This window comes from Carettochelys insculpta, chromosome 5, assembly GCF_033958435.1.
Source record: "Carettochelys insculpta isolate YL-2023 chromosome 5, ASM3395843v1, whole genome shotgun sequence".
Taxonomy (NCBI): domain Eukaryota; kingdom Metazoa; phylum Chordata; order Testudines; family Carettochelyidae; genus Carettochelys; species Carettochelys insculpta.
Window position 1 is genome coordinate 51,377,297 of NC_134141.1, and position 13,867 is coordinate 51,391,163.

At 44.1% G+C, this 13,867-nt stretch overlaps 1 protein-coding gene across 1 annotated transcript; it reads right to left on the reverse strand.

Annotated features, from left to right (window-relative positions):
• Positions 1–1,679: 1,679 nt before the first annotated feature.
• Positions 1,680–13,658, reverse strand: S1PR3 (sphingosine-1-phosphate receptor 3). Its single transcript, XM_074994158.1, has 2 exons — positions 13,457–13,658; positions 1,680–5,404 (listed from the first exon to the last, which is right to left on the reverse strand). The coding sequence occupies exon 2, from the start codon at positions 5,239–5,241 to the stop codon at positions 4,096–4,098; it is 1,146 nt and encodes a 381-aa protein (XP_074850259.1). The 5' UTR covers positions 5,242–5,404; positions 13,457–13,658; the 3' UTR covers positions 1,680–4,095.
• Between the last annotated feature and the right edge of the window lie 209 nt (positions 13,659–13,867).

Here is a 13,867-nt window from a genome sequence, read left to right on the forward strand (position 1 = left end):
ACCTCATTTGGAAGTGGCAGTCAGGCAGCCACAGATCCAAAACAAAACAAAATGAAAACAAAAACAAACAAAACCCCCCCAAAATCAAAAACAAACAAACAAAAAACCAAACACAGTACAGAACTGAGTGAAACAAACTACCAAAAAAGCGCAACGTTTTTCTTCTGTCTAGTTAAGTTTCAAAGCTGTCAATTAAGTAATGTTCAGTTGTAAATCTTTAAAAGTCAGCCCATACTGGGTTTTTTCAGCATTTCTAACAATCTCATCTCTTGAGGTGTTTATAACTTTGTAACTGAGATTGTACTAAATGGATTGTCATTCTTATTTCAGATCTAAGTACGGAGACACAGACATAACATTCTTAACTTGAGGCATGGGGTGAGTTCAGCCACACTGCTTTTCCTAGCCCTAATGGGAGCTGAGGTGCTAAACCTTTTCACATTTAGAATAGCTCAGAATGTAGCCTCTGGCCTAGAGCTAGAGAAAGACTGGCCATTTAAACAAACCAAATATTTGGAGGAACAGAGAACAGAAGGACTTTAGCAAACATTTTCAGTTACACTCATTTCAAGAGAGCTGCCCAAGACTGGAAAGCATAACCACACGTCACGCCAAGGAGTAAAGAGGTAAACCATGAAACTACAAAACAGACAGTTCAGTTTTTAACATAAGTATGTATGCATACAATCCTTACATCTTTGATTCAGTTTGGAGTCACAGTTCGCTCATTACACTTGCTTTCTTGCCACTCTTTTCCAAGTGTTTTTTGAAGTGCCCAATAAATTGTAATGCATTACTCTGGGCAGTCTCTGTTTTATACAAGTCATTTCTTATTTATTAATCACTTTACATTTGTTGCAAACTCTGCCTTAGTTTCTTTCTTTTTACAGGTGTCAAAAGGCTACTACTCAGTTTGTACAGGTAGACTTTTACCTTGCCCTTGACAATGAAAAGGCAAAAGCATATACTTTGAAAGGCTTTTGTTCCATACATTACAGGATTTCGGCACTGGACGTAGTCTTTAAACACAGCTGCTTTAATTAAGATAAGAGAAAAAAATCTAAGTGCCAGTTTTTGTAAATTGTGCATTAAGACCAATTATGCTTGTTTGAGGGTTATGTGGGTCTACCTTGCTTTGTGATTTCCCTGCCATTGTGAGGGTGTCAGGTAGTAGTGCACCTCTTCTTTCCCTGTGGCACATAATAGTGTCAGCCCCTGTGAGCTGTAATACTTTGGTCTAATTTTGGCTGCTGGATTTGATGTCTGAGGGATGGTGGACTATGATTTACAGGTGCTCAAGCTAGACCATCTGATGGTCCCTTCTGGTCTTAAACACTCTGGCTGTGGCCACACTGGGCCAAAACTTCAAACTGGCTATGCAAATGAATATTGAATGAATTGAAAATGAATTGAATGTTCAGTGCCTCATTAGCATTAGGACGCTTCTGGATGTGGCACTTCGAAAGCACTGCTTTCGAATGCTCACAGCTCAGCGCAGCTATAAGGGGGGGTCCTTTTTGAAAGGACTCCGCACCTTTCAAAATCCCCTTATTCCCCTCCACTGAGAGGAATAAGGAGATTTCGAAAGGTGCGGGATCCTTTAGAAAAGGACCCCCGTGCAGCCACGCTGAGCCACGAGCATTCCAAAGCAGTGCTTTCAAAGCGCCGTGGCTGGAAGCGTCCTAATGCTAATGAGGCACTGAATATTCAGTTCAATGTCTCATTAGTAATCTTCGAAATGGCCATTTGCATGGCCCTTTCAAAGTTTTGGCCAAGTGTGGCTACAGCCTATGTCTCTATTGCTTGGTTTGATGCATTTAGGTTGGGATTTTCAAATGGGTTCAGGGGAGCTAGGTGCTCAACTACTATTGTAAGTCAATAGTAATATGAGCATCTAATTCACATAGGTCCCTTTGAATACAACCCCCCTCCTCCACCTTCAGCCTTAAAGAATAATTCATTTATACCTGTGCATAAATCAGTCATGCTGCTCTGGCAACAAGCAAGCTATGCTGATTCAGACTAGCCAAGGCTCTGGTCCCATATATTTATGCACAATCACTATCACACATAAGCCTACAGGGGAACACTCACATCCCTGGACATTCAGTAATGGATTTGACAGTAGCCATTCTTCTACAAAAGAATTTTACCACAAGATTACAGAGAGAGGTATCTGAATTGGAATTCATTCACAAATTTAACCCATTTAACCTAAGCCTGAACACAGATCTTAACTATCTTAGACATTACAAGGGCAATTTCCCCCACTTTGATATTCACAGCACATAGCCTACTTAACTTGCTTCATCAACTGGTCCTATTAAATGCAGGTAACTCCTCACCCCATGCTTTTTTCCTTTCCCCACTCCATCCCTGCTATATAAACTCTGGATTCTATTTTTCTACTCCATTCACCCAAGGAAGTAGGTTTTACCCACGAAAGCTCATGGCCTAATAAATTTGTTAGTTTTTAAAGTGCTACAGGACTGCTTGTTATTTGTGAAGCTACAGCCTAACACAACTACCCTTCTGAGACTATTCACAATGGACCAAATTACCTTCTCTTTGGAGAGGCAGGAAAAGTCCACAAAGTCACCAGAGGGTTTGGCGTGCCAAGGAATGTGCAGAGAAGTGCTCATCCTGCAGCCCAGGAACCTCACAAAGCTCATCACAGCAAGCCACTGGTGAGCTACCAGACAGATTGTTTAACTGGAATCCTCAGGTATGGTCTCCTGGAGCTCCCATTGGTTGTGGTTTGCCATTCCCAGTCAATGAAAGCTGCAGGAAGTGGTGGTCAGCAAGTCCTTGGCATCTCCACAGCTCCCAGTGCTGGGAACAGTGAACTACAGCCAATTGGAAGGTGAACAATCTGTTTGGTTGCCTACCAGCAACTTATTCTTATGAGCCACATGCAGTCCACAGGCCACAAGTTGCCCGTCACTAGTGTAGAGGGCAAAGTGAACTCACGGGGATTCAGTCCACACCTAGAGGAATAAACTGTGATATCCCTTCTCTTGTGCAGCACAACTCTAAATGAACAATTCTGTGGTAGCTGATCAGTCCCTAAAAGATGTTAATACAGCTCCATGCCTCCTGGATGGAATTCCAGAGGGCTGCCAGAATAGTGTCATGGTCCATTGTGTTTTTAAAGGAAACCTGCTTTAACTGTGGGAGCATGCCACTTTGTGCAGACTTTCACAGGTTTGACATTCCATGGCAGTACATTTAACAGTGTAAGTAAAAATACATTCACTGAAAAAGTACCTATATTTTATGTATGTGTGAATTGTTAGAACATACTTAGCTACCCTGAATAACAAACACATATAGTGTCACTGTGAGTGGTTATTTGCTACAGTTCGCTTAAAATAAACTGAAAAAAATTGGCCACAGTCAGAATGATCATGCTGATACTATGAAAACCCGAGTGATCTATTGTTACTTCTTTCAGGAAAAAGTATAAGTATTGGAAAGACACGGCATCTTTAAATCAAGATTACTACTTCATACATTTTCAAACTATGTATGAAACATCTACTTACTTATATAATCTGTATTATATTGTATTGTATTACATTGTACACTGTAATACTATGTGTAGCATACTTCAAACTTCTGCCATACAATTACTAAATTACAATTACTATTTAGTAAAGACATGTACAAATATACAGTTATTTATACCACATACATTTAAGGCCATTAACATAACTGCAAGATATGTACAGAGAAATATAATGTACTTTGTATATCCTTTCTCTGAATTAACAATTAATAGGGTAGTGGGACAAGTATAACAGTTGACTTTTTTTTTGTAGTTGATGTAAATACACTGTAAGATCAGACTTTAACAAATACACTGATGTCATACCCATCATTATGACACACAGGGATTTTGTGCAGATGGCGGGTTAGTAGAAAAAGCCTTCCTGAGTTGAATCTCTTGCAGAATTAAAACTCACACTAAAACAAGTCACGTGATAAACAGGTACTCAGTTAAATAAGTGGTTAGTATTTTCCCCTATGATTTAAGGACATGATATTTGAAAGTTTGTAATTGAATCCTAAAAAGTCCTTGACTTGCAGAGTTCTTCATTTGCACAAGTTTCCATTCTGAAATGATGATTTATTTTTTTCAGTTATACCTGAGGGAATGCTAATCTGTGGGAAATCATCTTTTGGTTTCTGTGCATTGCTGCTGCTAGACTTGCTTCGGCTTTGGTCTGGAGTGGGCTGAATGGGCAAAGATCTAGTCCCGTTGCTTTTCACTAGACAGCCACAAACAAGGCGAAAGAAAGCTCGACGCATTTCCTTACTGGCTAGAGTGTAGATGATGGGATTCATTGCAGAATTGAGGACAGCCAAAGCAATGAACCAGTCAGCCTTGTATAAAATGGCACATTCATTTACTCTGCAGGCTACATCTATAAGCAACAGAATAAACAATGGAGACCAACAGGCGATGAAAACACCCACTACAATAACAACTGTCCTAAGTAGTGCCATAGATCTCTCTGAGTTACTGTGATTAGTAACGTTACGGCTACTAGATTTAACCAATATGTAAATACGTGCGTAAAGGATGACAATTGCCACCAAAATGGCTATGAAGACACTTATGCAAAATACAACGTATTTCTTGGAATAAAGAGGCAAAATTGTCGAGCAGTCTGGTAAATTGTTGATACAATTCCAGCCAAGGATTGGTAAGGCACCCAGGGAAACTGAGATAAGCCAACACGTTCCAATAAGAAGGAAGACCCTGTACTTTTTATTTGCATCATAAGGCCTCATTTTAATCATAGTCAAATGTCTCTCAATAGCTATGGCTAATAAGCTTAACGTGGAAGCTCCAAGGGCAACAAACATACTGCCTTCCCTAATAAACCAGATTGTGTAGGACAGGCGCAAAGTTCTTTTTCCAGACATAAGAATGTTTATTTTGTAAACAATTCCAGCTAACAGATCACAGAGAGCTAGATTGCCAATAAAGAAGTACATACGGTTGTGAAATTTGTTATTTTTCCAGATGGCAATCAATACCATCAAGTTTTCCAGGACTATGAAACTACATATGATCAGAAATGAAATAGTTGTTATCCCTATTCGATCAGTTGCCTTTTCTCTTAGAATAAGTTTTCCTGTATAATTATAATGTAGCACAATTAGAGAATCAGACTCTTCATTTCGTTGAGGCGCGAATGTAGCAGCAAATGGCATGGGATCTGTTGCCATCATTTGTTTTGTTTTTTAAAAACCATGAAAATGTAGTTCCAATATCTTTCCACAAGAGGGAGCGCGAGTCACAGCCCTAAAGCACTTCTATGAGTCAGCTGAGGATGTCCCAGGTTTCAGGACCTGTCGCATGTCAACCTCCAGCAGTGGCAGTGAAACCAAGAACCTGGAAGAGAACGAAAGTCAGCAGAGTCAACAACTCTGTCTTTATATAAAGCAATTCCTATGCACATGCCCTGTAATAATACATACCAAATTTATAAGACCTTGTGAGGAACATTAAATATCTACCAAGGACTGATGTTCAGTAGGTTTGATAATTTGGGATCTGAAAGCTACTAATTAAAAGTTTAGTAATATTACTTTGATTATATGTCTACTGATGAAAAAAAAAAGAGGTAAATGGACGATATTGACTTCCTGTGTTGTTGTATCCCAAATAGCTATTGGTGTCTAAACAAAATACTATATGTTGTATGCCAAACTGAGGAATAGGAAGAAAGTTCAGCACAAACACCAATATTAGGGAGATTAGTAACTGCCTAATTTTGACTCTAAGCAGAAATAAGGAATAATGTTACTTGAAATCCTCCAAAGCCAACACAATTTTTAAGGTACTAAGTCAGATCCTTGGGTTCTGTTATGCTCACTGGGCATAGGTGGCTTGTGGCAGCAGTCCAGAGGTACGCCAACCTCCTATACCACTGTCAAAATTTTAATTGCTCAATGGGGTGCCTCTACATGCCCTGTGCCTCTCTGGGTAGTTTTCCCTGCACCCCTTTCCCAGCTGACACTAGTCCTCCCTGTCCCTGTGCCACTGGAGAGTTACAATGTGACTTTACACCATCTCTAAAGTGTTGATGAGCATGGGAGAATCCAACGGTGATGATAAGGCAGCTTGAGGCAGGATAGGAGTATTCTGGAGCAGACCAGGAATGTGGCAGGGCCTAGGCAGTGGTGCTGGAGTGGTGCTATGTGCTCTGCTGATGTTTAACCTGTGGAACATCCCTATGGCTGTTAAAAATTCTGGTCCCTGGCAAGCCCAGCAGGGCCAACAGCCACTGTGGATCCCAGGGCAAGGTTTGTGGAAAGCTTGGCTTTGGGCAGAAAGGACAGAACCAAGGGCAGTCAGCCCTTAGCACCACCCAGACTGTGGCGCCCCCACTGTGTAGCCCTCACAGCCGTGCAGAGTGGTGCTTCAGCAGCAATTCAAAGGGGCTGCAGTAGACACAGCACCCTGCAGGCCCATGTCTCTTTAAATTGTTAAGCCCCAGGGCAATTGCTCTTTTTGTCCCTTTCTTCCCCATATGTCAGCAGGCCAGGAGAGGCCTAGGATTAGAAAATGTAAAAAGGTAGATTATAGGTACTTGACAGGGGCCCAGGCCCCAGCTACGCTGGCGCCTGAAAAGCCATTGGCTCAATGGTTTCATTTAGGTAACTTTTCACTGCCATTACTCCATACACAAATTAAGTCCAACCTTTATTAACACCATCCAGTAAAAAGAAATCAAGAGCATGTAACTTCAGAACTACATTTAATTATATGTGAAAGATCACAGAATACTAGAACTGGCAGTGACCTCGACAGGTCATGCAGTAGTTAATTTGGAGATATGCATCTCATGGAATTGGAAGGGACCTTGGGAAGCTGTTAAGTCCAGTCCCCTGCCCTCTTGGCATGACCAAGCACTATCCCTGATGGATTTTTTTTTAATCTATTTGCCCCAGATCCCTAAATGGGGCTCTTAAGGAGTGAGCTCACAACCCTGAGCTCAGCAGACCCATGCTCAAACCACCGATCTCTTCCCCTTCCAAATCCCTGCTTTCATGGTAGGACCAACACCATCTATATCATCCCTGTTAGACATCTATCTAACCTGCTCTTAAATATCTCCAGCGATGGAGATTCTACAACCACCCAAGGTAATTTGGCTGTGTCTAGACTTGCCCCAAACTTCAAAGGGGGCATGGTAATTAGGGTGTTGGGAGATTCCTAATGAAGTGAAGCGGTGCATATGCAGCACTTCATTAGGCTAAATCTCCCCTGTGGCAACTTTGAAGTGTGAAACTTCAAAGAACTGGCTTGCATGTAGCCGCAGGTCAGTCACAGGTACTTCAAAGTGCCCATGTTTCTTCGAAGTCCCTTTACCCCTCAAAAAAAGGGACATCGAAGTAGCACAGGCACTTTGAAATACCCGCTGCTGACCCATGGCTATACACAAGCTGGGACTTTGAAGTTTCACACTTTGAAGTTGCTGCAGGGGAGATTTAGCCTAATGAAGTGCTGCATATGCACTGCTATTTCGAAGTTGCGGGACGCGCAACGACTACACGGTCCCTACTTCGACGTTGAACGTCAAAGTAGGGCGCTATTCCTATCCCCTCATGGGGTTAGCGACTTCGACGTCTCGCCGCCTAACGTCAAAGTTAACTTCGAAATAGCGCCTGGCGCGTGTAGCCATGACGGGCGCTATTTTGAAGTTAGTGCCACTACTTCGAAGTAGCGTGCATGTGTAGACACGGCTTCTGAATGGTTACCCAACCAGCTATGCACCCACCTGATAGTAGCCCCATCTAGGTTGCATTTCCCTAGTTTACTGATAAGAAGGTCATGTGGTACTGTATGAGTTGACTCAGACTTAATAGTTGCTCAATATTTTATAAAACAGCTTTGATTGATCATTCTTTGCCATGACTTTGAATCCTCGCTATTTTTTCCCATGGACTTTGAAGACTATGGAGTCTCCAAGGCTATTTTTTTTTAATTATGGCACGCACACAGTGAAAGGACTACAGGACTACAAAAAATAGTATGTGACGGTGTAAGTATGGAGGTACTTTAGCCCTGTAATGTTTCAGGAACTGTGAGAACTTTACTACCTCACGGTCAGACTGGTACCAGCACTTAGTTATTAGGTCAAGAGTACTACAGAAAATACATACACTGATCATTGCAACTTGGGCCTCATCCTTTTCCTGCTGAAGATGGAGGCAAAACTCACCCTCATGTCACTGGAATAGCACTGATCCATTAGGCTGCCAACAGTTTTTCTGAAGCCCTATAAAGCTGAACCTTTTAAATAAAACAACTTTATGCTATGCAGAATTTAACTGTAATTGTAGTTAATTTACAGTCTGCACATTGTATTGCATTAAAACTTTTTGGGTGTTTTCTCCTTCTCTATAAAGTGAATTTCACATTGTCCACATTCACTTCCTACTATAATACATTCTTATGAAGGACATAATAAATCAGATAGCCACAGTTATATCAAGCAAGAATGCTCACCACTGGTCACTTAATAAAATGATTAGTTGATGCATATATATGCTATGTATTCAGTAGAAGCTATATTGTGAGTAGACCCTCATTTTGTTATGTAGAAGGACAAGTATGTTGCTTTATGTCCTCCATGTGACCAACAAAATATTAAAATTTAACAATCAGAACCTCAGCTGACAAAAAACAGTACAGCTCTATTAAAAGCAGTGGTAACATCTCTGATTTACACCACACATGGACAAGGACTATGTATTTAAAGTAACAGCAAATACACAGGTATCTTCTGTTGTTCTTAACAATCTACCTTATTAAAATGATGATCATATGAAATATCACAAAGTAAATCTTTGCTTGCTTTGGACAGCTATTGGATAATTGACATAGTGTTGCCAGCTGAATGATGGCTTTCATCAACATGATCTAAACAAAGCAAATAATACCTGTTAAGAATTAGAGAAAATGAATCTCACCAATGACCCTTTTCAATGCTTATATTAACAAAGCAACAAATGAAAGAAAATGTTTGCAAATTCAATCTGGAATCAACATTTTAAAGTAACATTTTGGACAGTATTATACCATTGATTTTTTTCAGCAGGGCTCCCTGTTTTTCTGCTTAAAAATCAGTGGCATAATACAGCCAGTTAATTTTTTAATAGCTGGTTAAAGTAGTTGAATATTACTATAAGAAGACATTGTCATCCAGAACATTTTACAGGACATTTCTCTGTCAACATAGAACTACAGATGTAGATATTCTACAAAATGTCAGTCACATATAAATGATGGGACACTGCTTACAAACTATGGTCCTGATCCTGATATCTTTAAAATAGGGAACTTTCCTCTTTGTGTCAAGGGTTTTTTTTTTAATTAAATGGGGCCTAATGAAAACAGACAAAAAGCCAGATTCACTGCCATGTTCAGGTGCCTTATGCTGCAAAGGAACCATAAAAAATAGTGGGAGTGAAACAAAGAATCCACCCCAAAGAGCTTTAAAGTAGTTCAATTACAAATTCCTTCCTGACTGAGGGCAGGTCTACAATATGGGACAATGTCAACCTACGGTATGCTACTCCAGCTACGTGAATACTGTAGCTGGAGTTGACATACATTAGTTTAAATTGCAACAGGGCCGCCTCTCTCCCATAGACTTCCTTAAACTTCTTGTACCGGTGGAGTACAACACTTGATGAGAGAGCAATCAGTGTTTGATTTAGTGGGTCTTCACTAGACCCACTAAATTGATCCCCTGGGGGATTGATTGCTGCAGCACCAATCTCCCAGTGAGTATTGACATACACACAGTTGTTTAGGTTTCACTTCCCTGGCACACTTACAATGTCAAAATCCTTCTATTTTACCTGTTGTCCATAATGTTTTCCAAGTAAAATTGGATAGAGGAGACCAAGTTCTATGCAACAAAGAAGCAGAACCTTCTTACTCTAACCTCCTCTAAATAAAACAAAAAATACCCAGGTCTCCTTTGTACATCAAAAATCAAATAAACGAAACAAAACAAAAAACAAAAACAAAAACAAAGAAAACCAAAAAGAAAATCACAACCCCCTAATTTATTTTGGGTCTCCTTTAAATTGACCTACCAGAAAATTGTTCCCAGCTAACTAATAATTGCAAAAAAAGTGGTGAAAATTCTCATTCTCCCATCATATTCACAATGTGATATCCACTCACCTTGAAAATCTGCACCTAGAGAAGCATGTGACTGTCTCGTTAAGAATATTTAAACCTCAGACCTTCAGTCAGCTGTTCTCAGTGCAGACTTCAAGATGGGCTTAAAGTGAATGTATTCCACCTTTACAACTCACTTTCTCCCCCAAACCCAGTGCTGCTGGGGACCAGTTTGCTTTTCTATACAAAGTTTAACAGTCTCATTGCTGCTCCAACTCACACCAGCAGCAATGGCCTCCCAGCACACACTAACTTGGCCTGGGATCCCAAAGTGAACCAGCATGACTGTCATGCTTTCAGTGCTGAGAATGGAGTAGTATAGTAGTCAGTAATGTGACTGTGCTAGTGGGTGATTTTCCCATGGCAGGGAAATACCTAAATTAATATACTCCGTGCTTCTACAGTGGATCATAGAACTATATGGAAGCCAAAGAGCTGCCCCGTAACACTGTTTGCTCCAGTCTTGCACCACTAAAATCAATGGAGCAACAGCTGGTCTGTTACACATAAGTAATATATGGGTCTATCTTGCAAAGCCCTTTAAGACCCCCATTGCAAACTAAGAGCTCTCAACATTGCACAATAGACACTTGGCAGTAATAATGCTGAAGAAATGTAGTCATCTAGGAGTTATATTATTTGGAACAACAATGGGGCAACTTTGCTCTCCATTACACCCAGCCTGAAGGCAAAGAGGTTTTATGCATATAAAGGAGAAAGCAGCTTTGGCTCCCCACTTCTGTGTTCTCCCTCTTACGTTTGTCTACACAAAGACGTATGATATCACACCGTCACATTGATAGCTGAATTGTCGCACCACTGAAACTGACCTTTCCCTGCATTCTAAGCAGCAACAAAAACTCTTGAATAAGGGGACTAGAGAGACACTCCATACACTCCAGGTCTCCATCCTTCTCCATATGTAGCCATTTGTTTTACCCACAAATGGCAATTTTAGAAAAGGAGCAGGAACAGAAATGAATATGTGCAAAGCCAAATTTCTTCTATTTTATTTATTTGTAAAGCTTTTCCACATGATGAATGAATGTGTTTAGTTTGGCAGGCACACCCTGTTAGTGTTAAATAAAAGAACAGAAAAAGCTTTCTGACAACACAGGCAAATTTTAATTTACAGTCCCCATTTGAAATGGAAGAACTCTAGCTGCAAATGGGGTTTAGACAACAAACATCAGCTGCAGAACAATGTTTGAAAGCACAAAGAAAGAAAGAAAAATATAACAATTTTTAAGACGACTGTGCTGGCAGTTTTATGGCTTAGGCTAAAACGTTTAATAACCAGCTATTTTTCTTGGTTTCTAGTTTTCAGACAGCACCATTTCACTTTAATTATTCTTTCAATAAGAGCTCTTGAGTGCTTTGAATCTTGGCTTTAAGCACACAGCAGGAAGTTGTCTTCACCTTTCCTCCTCCTCACTCCCCGCAGAGGCTCTCCTCCCCTCCCCACTAGGAAAGCACCTACTGTTCAGCTTCCCGATTCTGCAACATTGCAGTGACCTCAACTTTCACTTTAGGTCAAAGATCTTTCCTTTTTAAACAAAGTGCTAGAGGTATGACAAGAGAGAGCTACAGTGCCAGTTCTGGGGTGTGGCTATTCTAAACAGGAAGTAATTTTCTAATCCAGAACAGCTTTCATGATTTTACCTGTTTAACCAATTTCCTGAAAATTCAATCAGTGTGACACTGACTTCACTTTACAAATCAAGCTAAGTTTTCTTCCAATATCTTTCCCAGTAATGTGGCACCAAATCTAAAAAGCAGCAAGCGGCACTAACATGTAAATTTACTTTAAATATAGGGCAAAACAGGTTGTAAAAGAAGACACACATTAACTTGAACAGGCTTTACAATAACGTCATGGGACCCGTACATAACTTCAGAAGCATCTCAAAGCCTGAGCGTGCTAGAAAGATGGATAAAAAGTGACTGTTGAGGAATAAAATGTGACTGTTACTAACACTGACAAGAATGAAAAGCTGAATGTGCTGACCAAAGCAATGCAGGATTTCACGGAATATAATTTTGCCTAGAGCATTATAACAACCACCTGTAGGTGGAGACCTCCAGTTGCAATAGACTCCAACACTGGACTGAGCTGGAACTCTGGTATTTGAACTTTCAAGGAACTTGATCACTAACGCTGATAGACGACTGGCCCCGCCCTAGTCGCTTCATTGTAACCGCCCTAGCGCAGAGCACACCCAAAGGGGGCTCTGGGAACAACGGGGGTGAGGCTGCCGGCTGGGCGGCAGTTCCCTTCCGGCGAATTCCCTCATCATTGGGGAACATGGCCACGGGGCACTAAGGCACAGGGCACGTGTAATGGCAGACTAGCCCCAGGGCTGGGCTCAGCCGAGTCCCGCTCCTCCGCCTCCAGGGGAAGAGTTTACATGAACGCGGCTCCCAACCCAGGCCCCGAGCGCGCCGCCCAGTCCGCCACCCCCCGGCTCTGCGCTCGGGCCCTGTGCACGGGCCCTGCCACAGGAGCGAGCTCTGGCATGGCCGGGCAGGTGGCTGAGAGGCCGAGACGGGCGCAGCGCCTCTGCTGGGACGGGACGGAGCAGCCCAGCCCTCACACCAGCGCGAGGGCGTGCACGGAGCGGTCTGGCCCCCGAGGCGCGAGGCGGCCCGTCAGTGCCTGAGGCGGACTCGGCGCACGCGCTCCGGGCGCCCCCTGCAGCCGACGCAGAAGCGGCACTGGCGGGATGAGGCGCGTGCCCCTGTGGCGGGCGGCTCGCCTGGGGAGGGGGGTGACGTGTTTGCTCCGCCACGCGGCGGCCACACGCGCGGCCCCTCCGCGCCTTCCCTGGCTGCCGCTCGCCGGGGTTCGCCGACCGAGCAGCCCGGGCGCGGGAGAGGGAGAGCCCGGCCCCTGGGCCGCTCAGCGGGGGAGGGACAGAGTCTCCTCGGGCTCTGATTTCTGGCAGTGGGAGGCTCAGTTCCCTCCCCAGCCGCTCCGCCGGGGCTCAGCCGGAGGTTCGAGCGCCGGGGACCGGGTGAACCCCACGCGGCAGCGAGGCACCCACTGCCCGGCGTGCGTCCCCGCCTGGCACTCCGCGAGCTCCCTGCTGGCCTGGCAAGCAGGGAGCGAGCAGGACCCGTCCTAGACCCGCCTCCCCCAGCCCCGCGGGGAACCGCCGGGATTCTCCTCGCCACCGCGCCCAGCCGCCCCGCAGCGGGGAGGTGGCTCGGGGAGGGATCCCCCGCGCATCGGCTTGTGCTCACCTCCCGCAGCCGGGCTCCCGCCCGCACCCGCCCGTCTCGGCCCCGCGTCTCGGGGGCCTGCGGCGAGCATCCTGGGGGCGCCTTCCTGAGCTCCCTGCCTGGGGCTGGCGGCTGCTGCGGAGCTGGAGCAGTGCCCCGGGCTGGCTCTCTCCGCTGCCCGAGCCGTGCGGGTCCCCCGCCAGTCTGCGCTCTGCGGGCGCAGGGATGCTCAGCGAGCGTCCCGGGCTGCCGGGGAGGAGCCGCAGCACCCCCCCGCGTCCAGCGCCTCCCCTTCCCGGCCCTCAGCGCCGTCCACTCCCGCTCGCACGCTCCAGCCCCCTCCCTGGCTGCCTCCACCTTCTCTGCCCAGCGGGGTTTTCTCCTCTTGCAGGTCGCCGGCCTCCCCGCCTGCCTTCCTCCAGCCCCTGGCCC

Bases quoted from the DNA above. Each gene is read 5' to 3' on its own strand.
- S1PR3 (XM_074994158.1), bottom strand. From the start codon at position 5,241: ATGATGGCAACAGATCCCATGCCATTTGCTGCTACATTCGCGCCTCAA.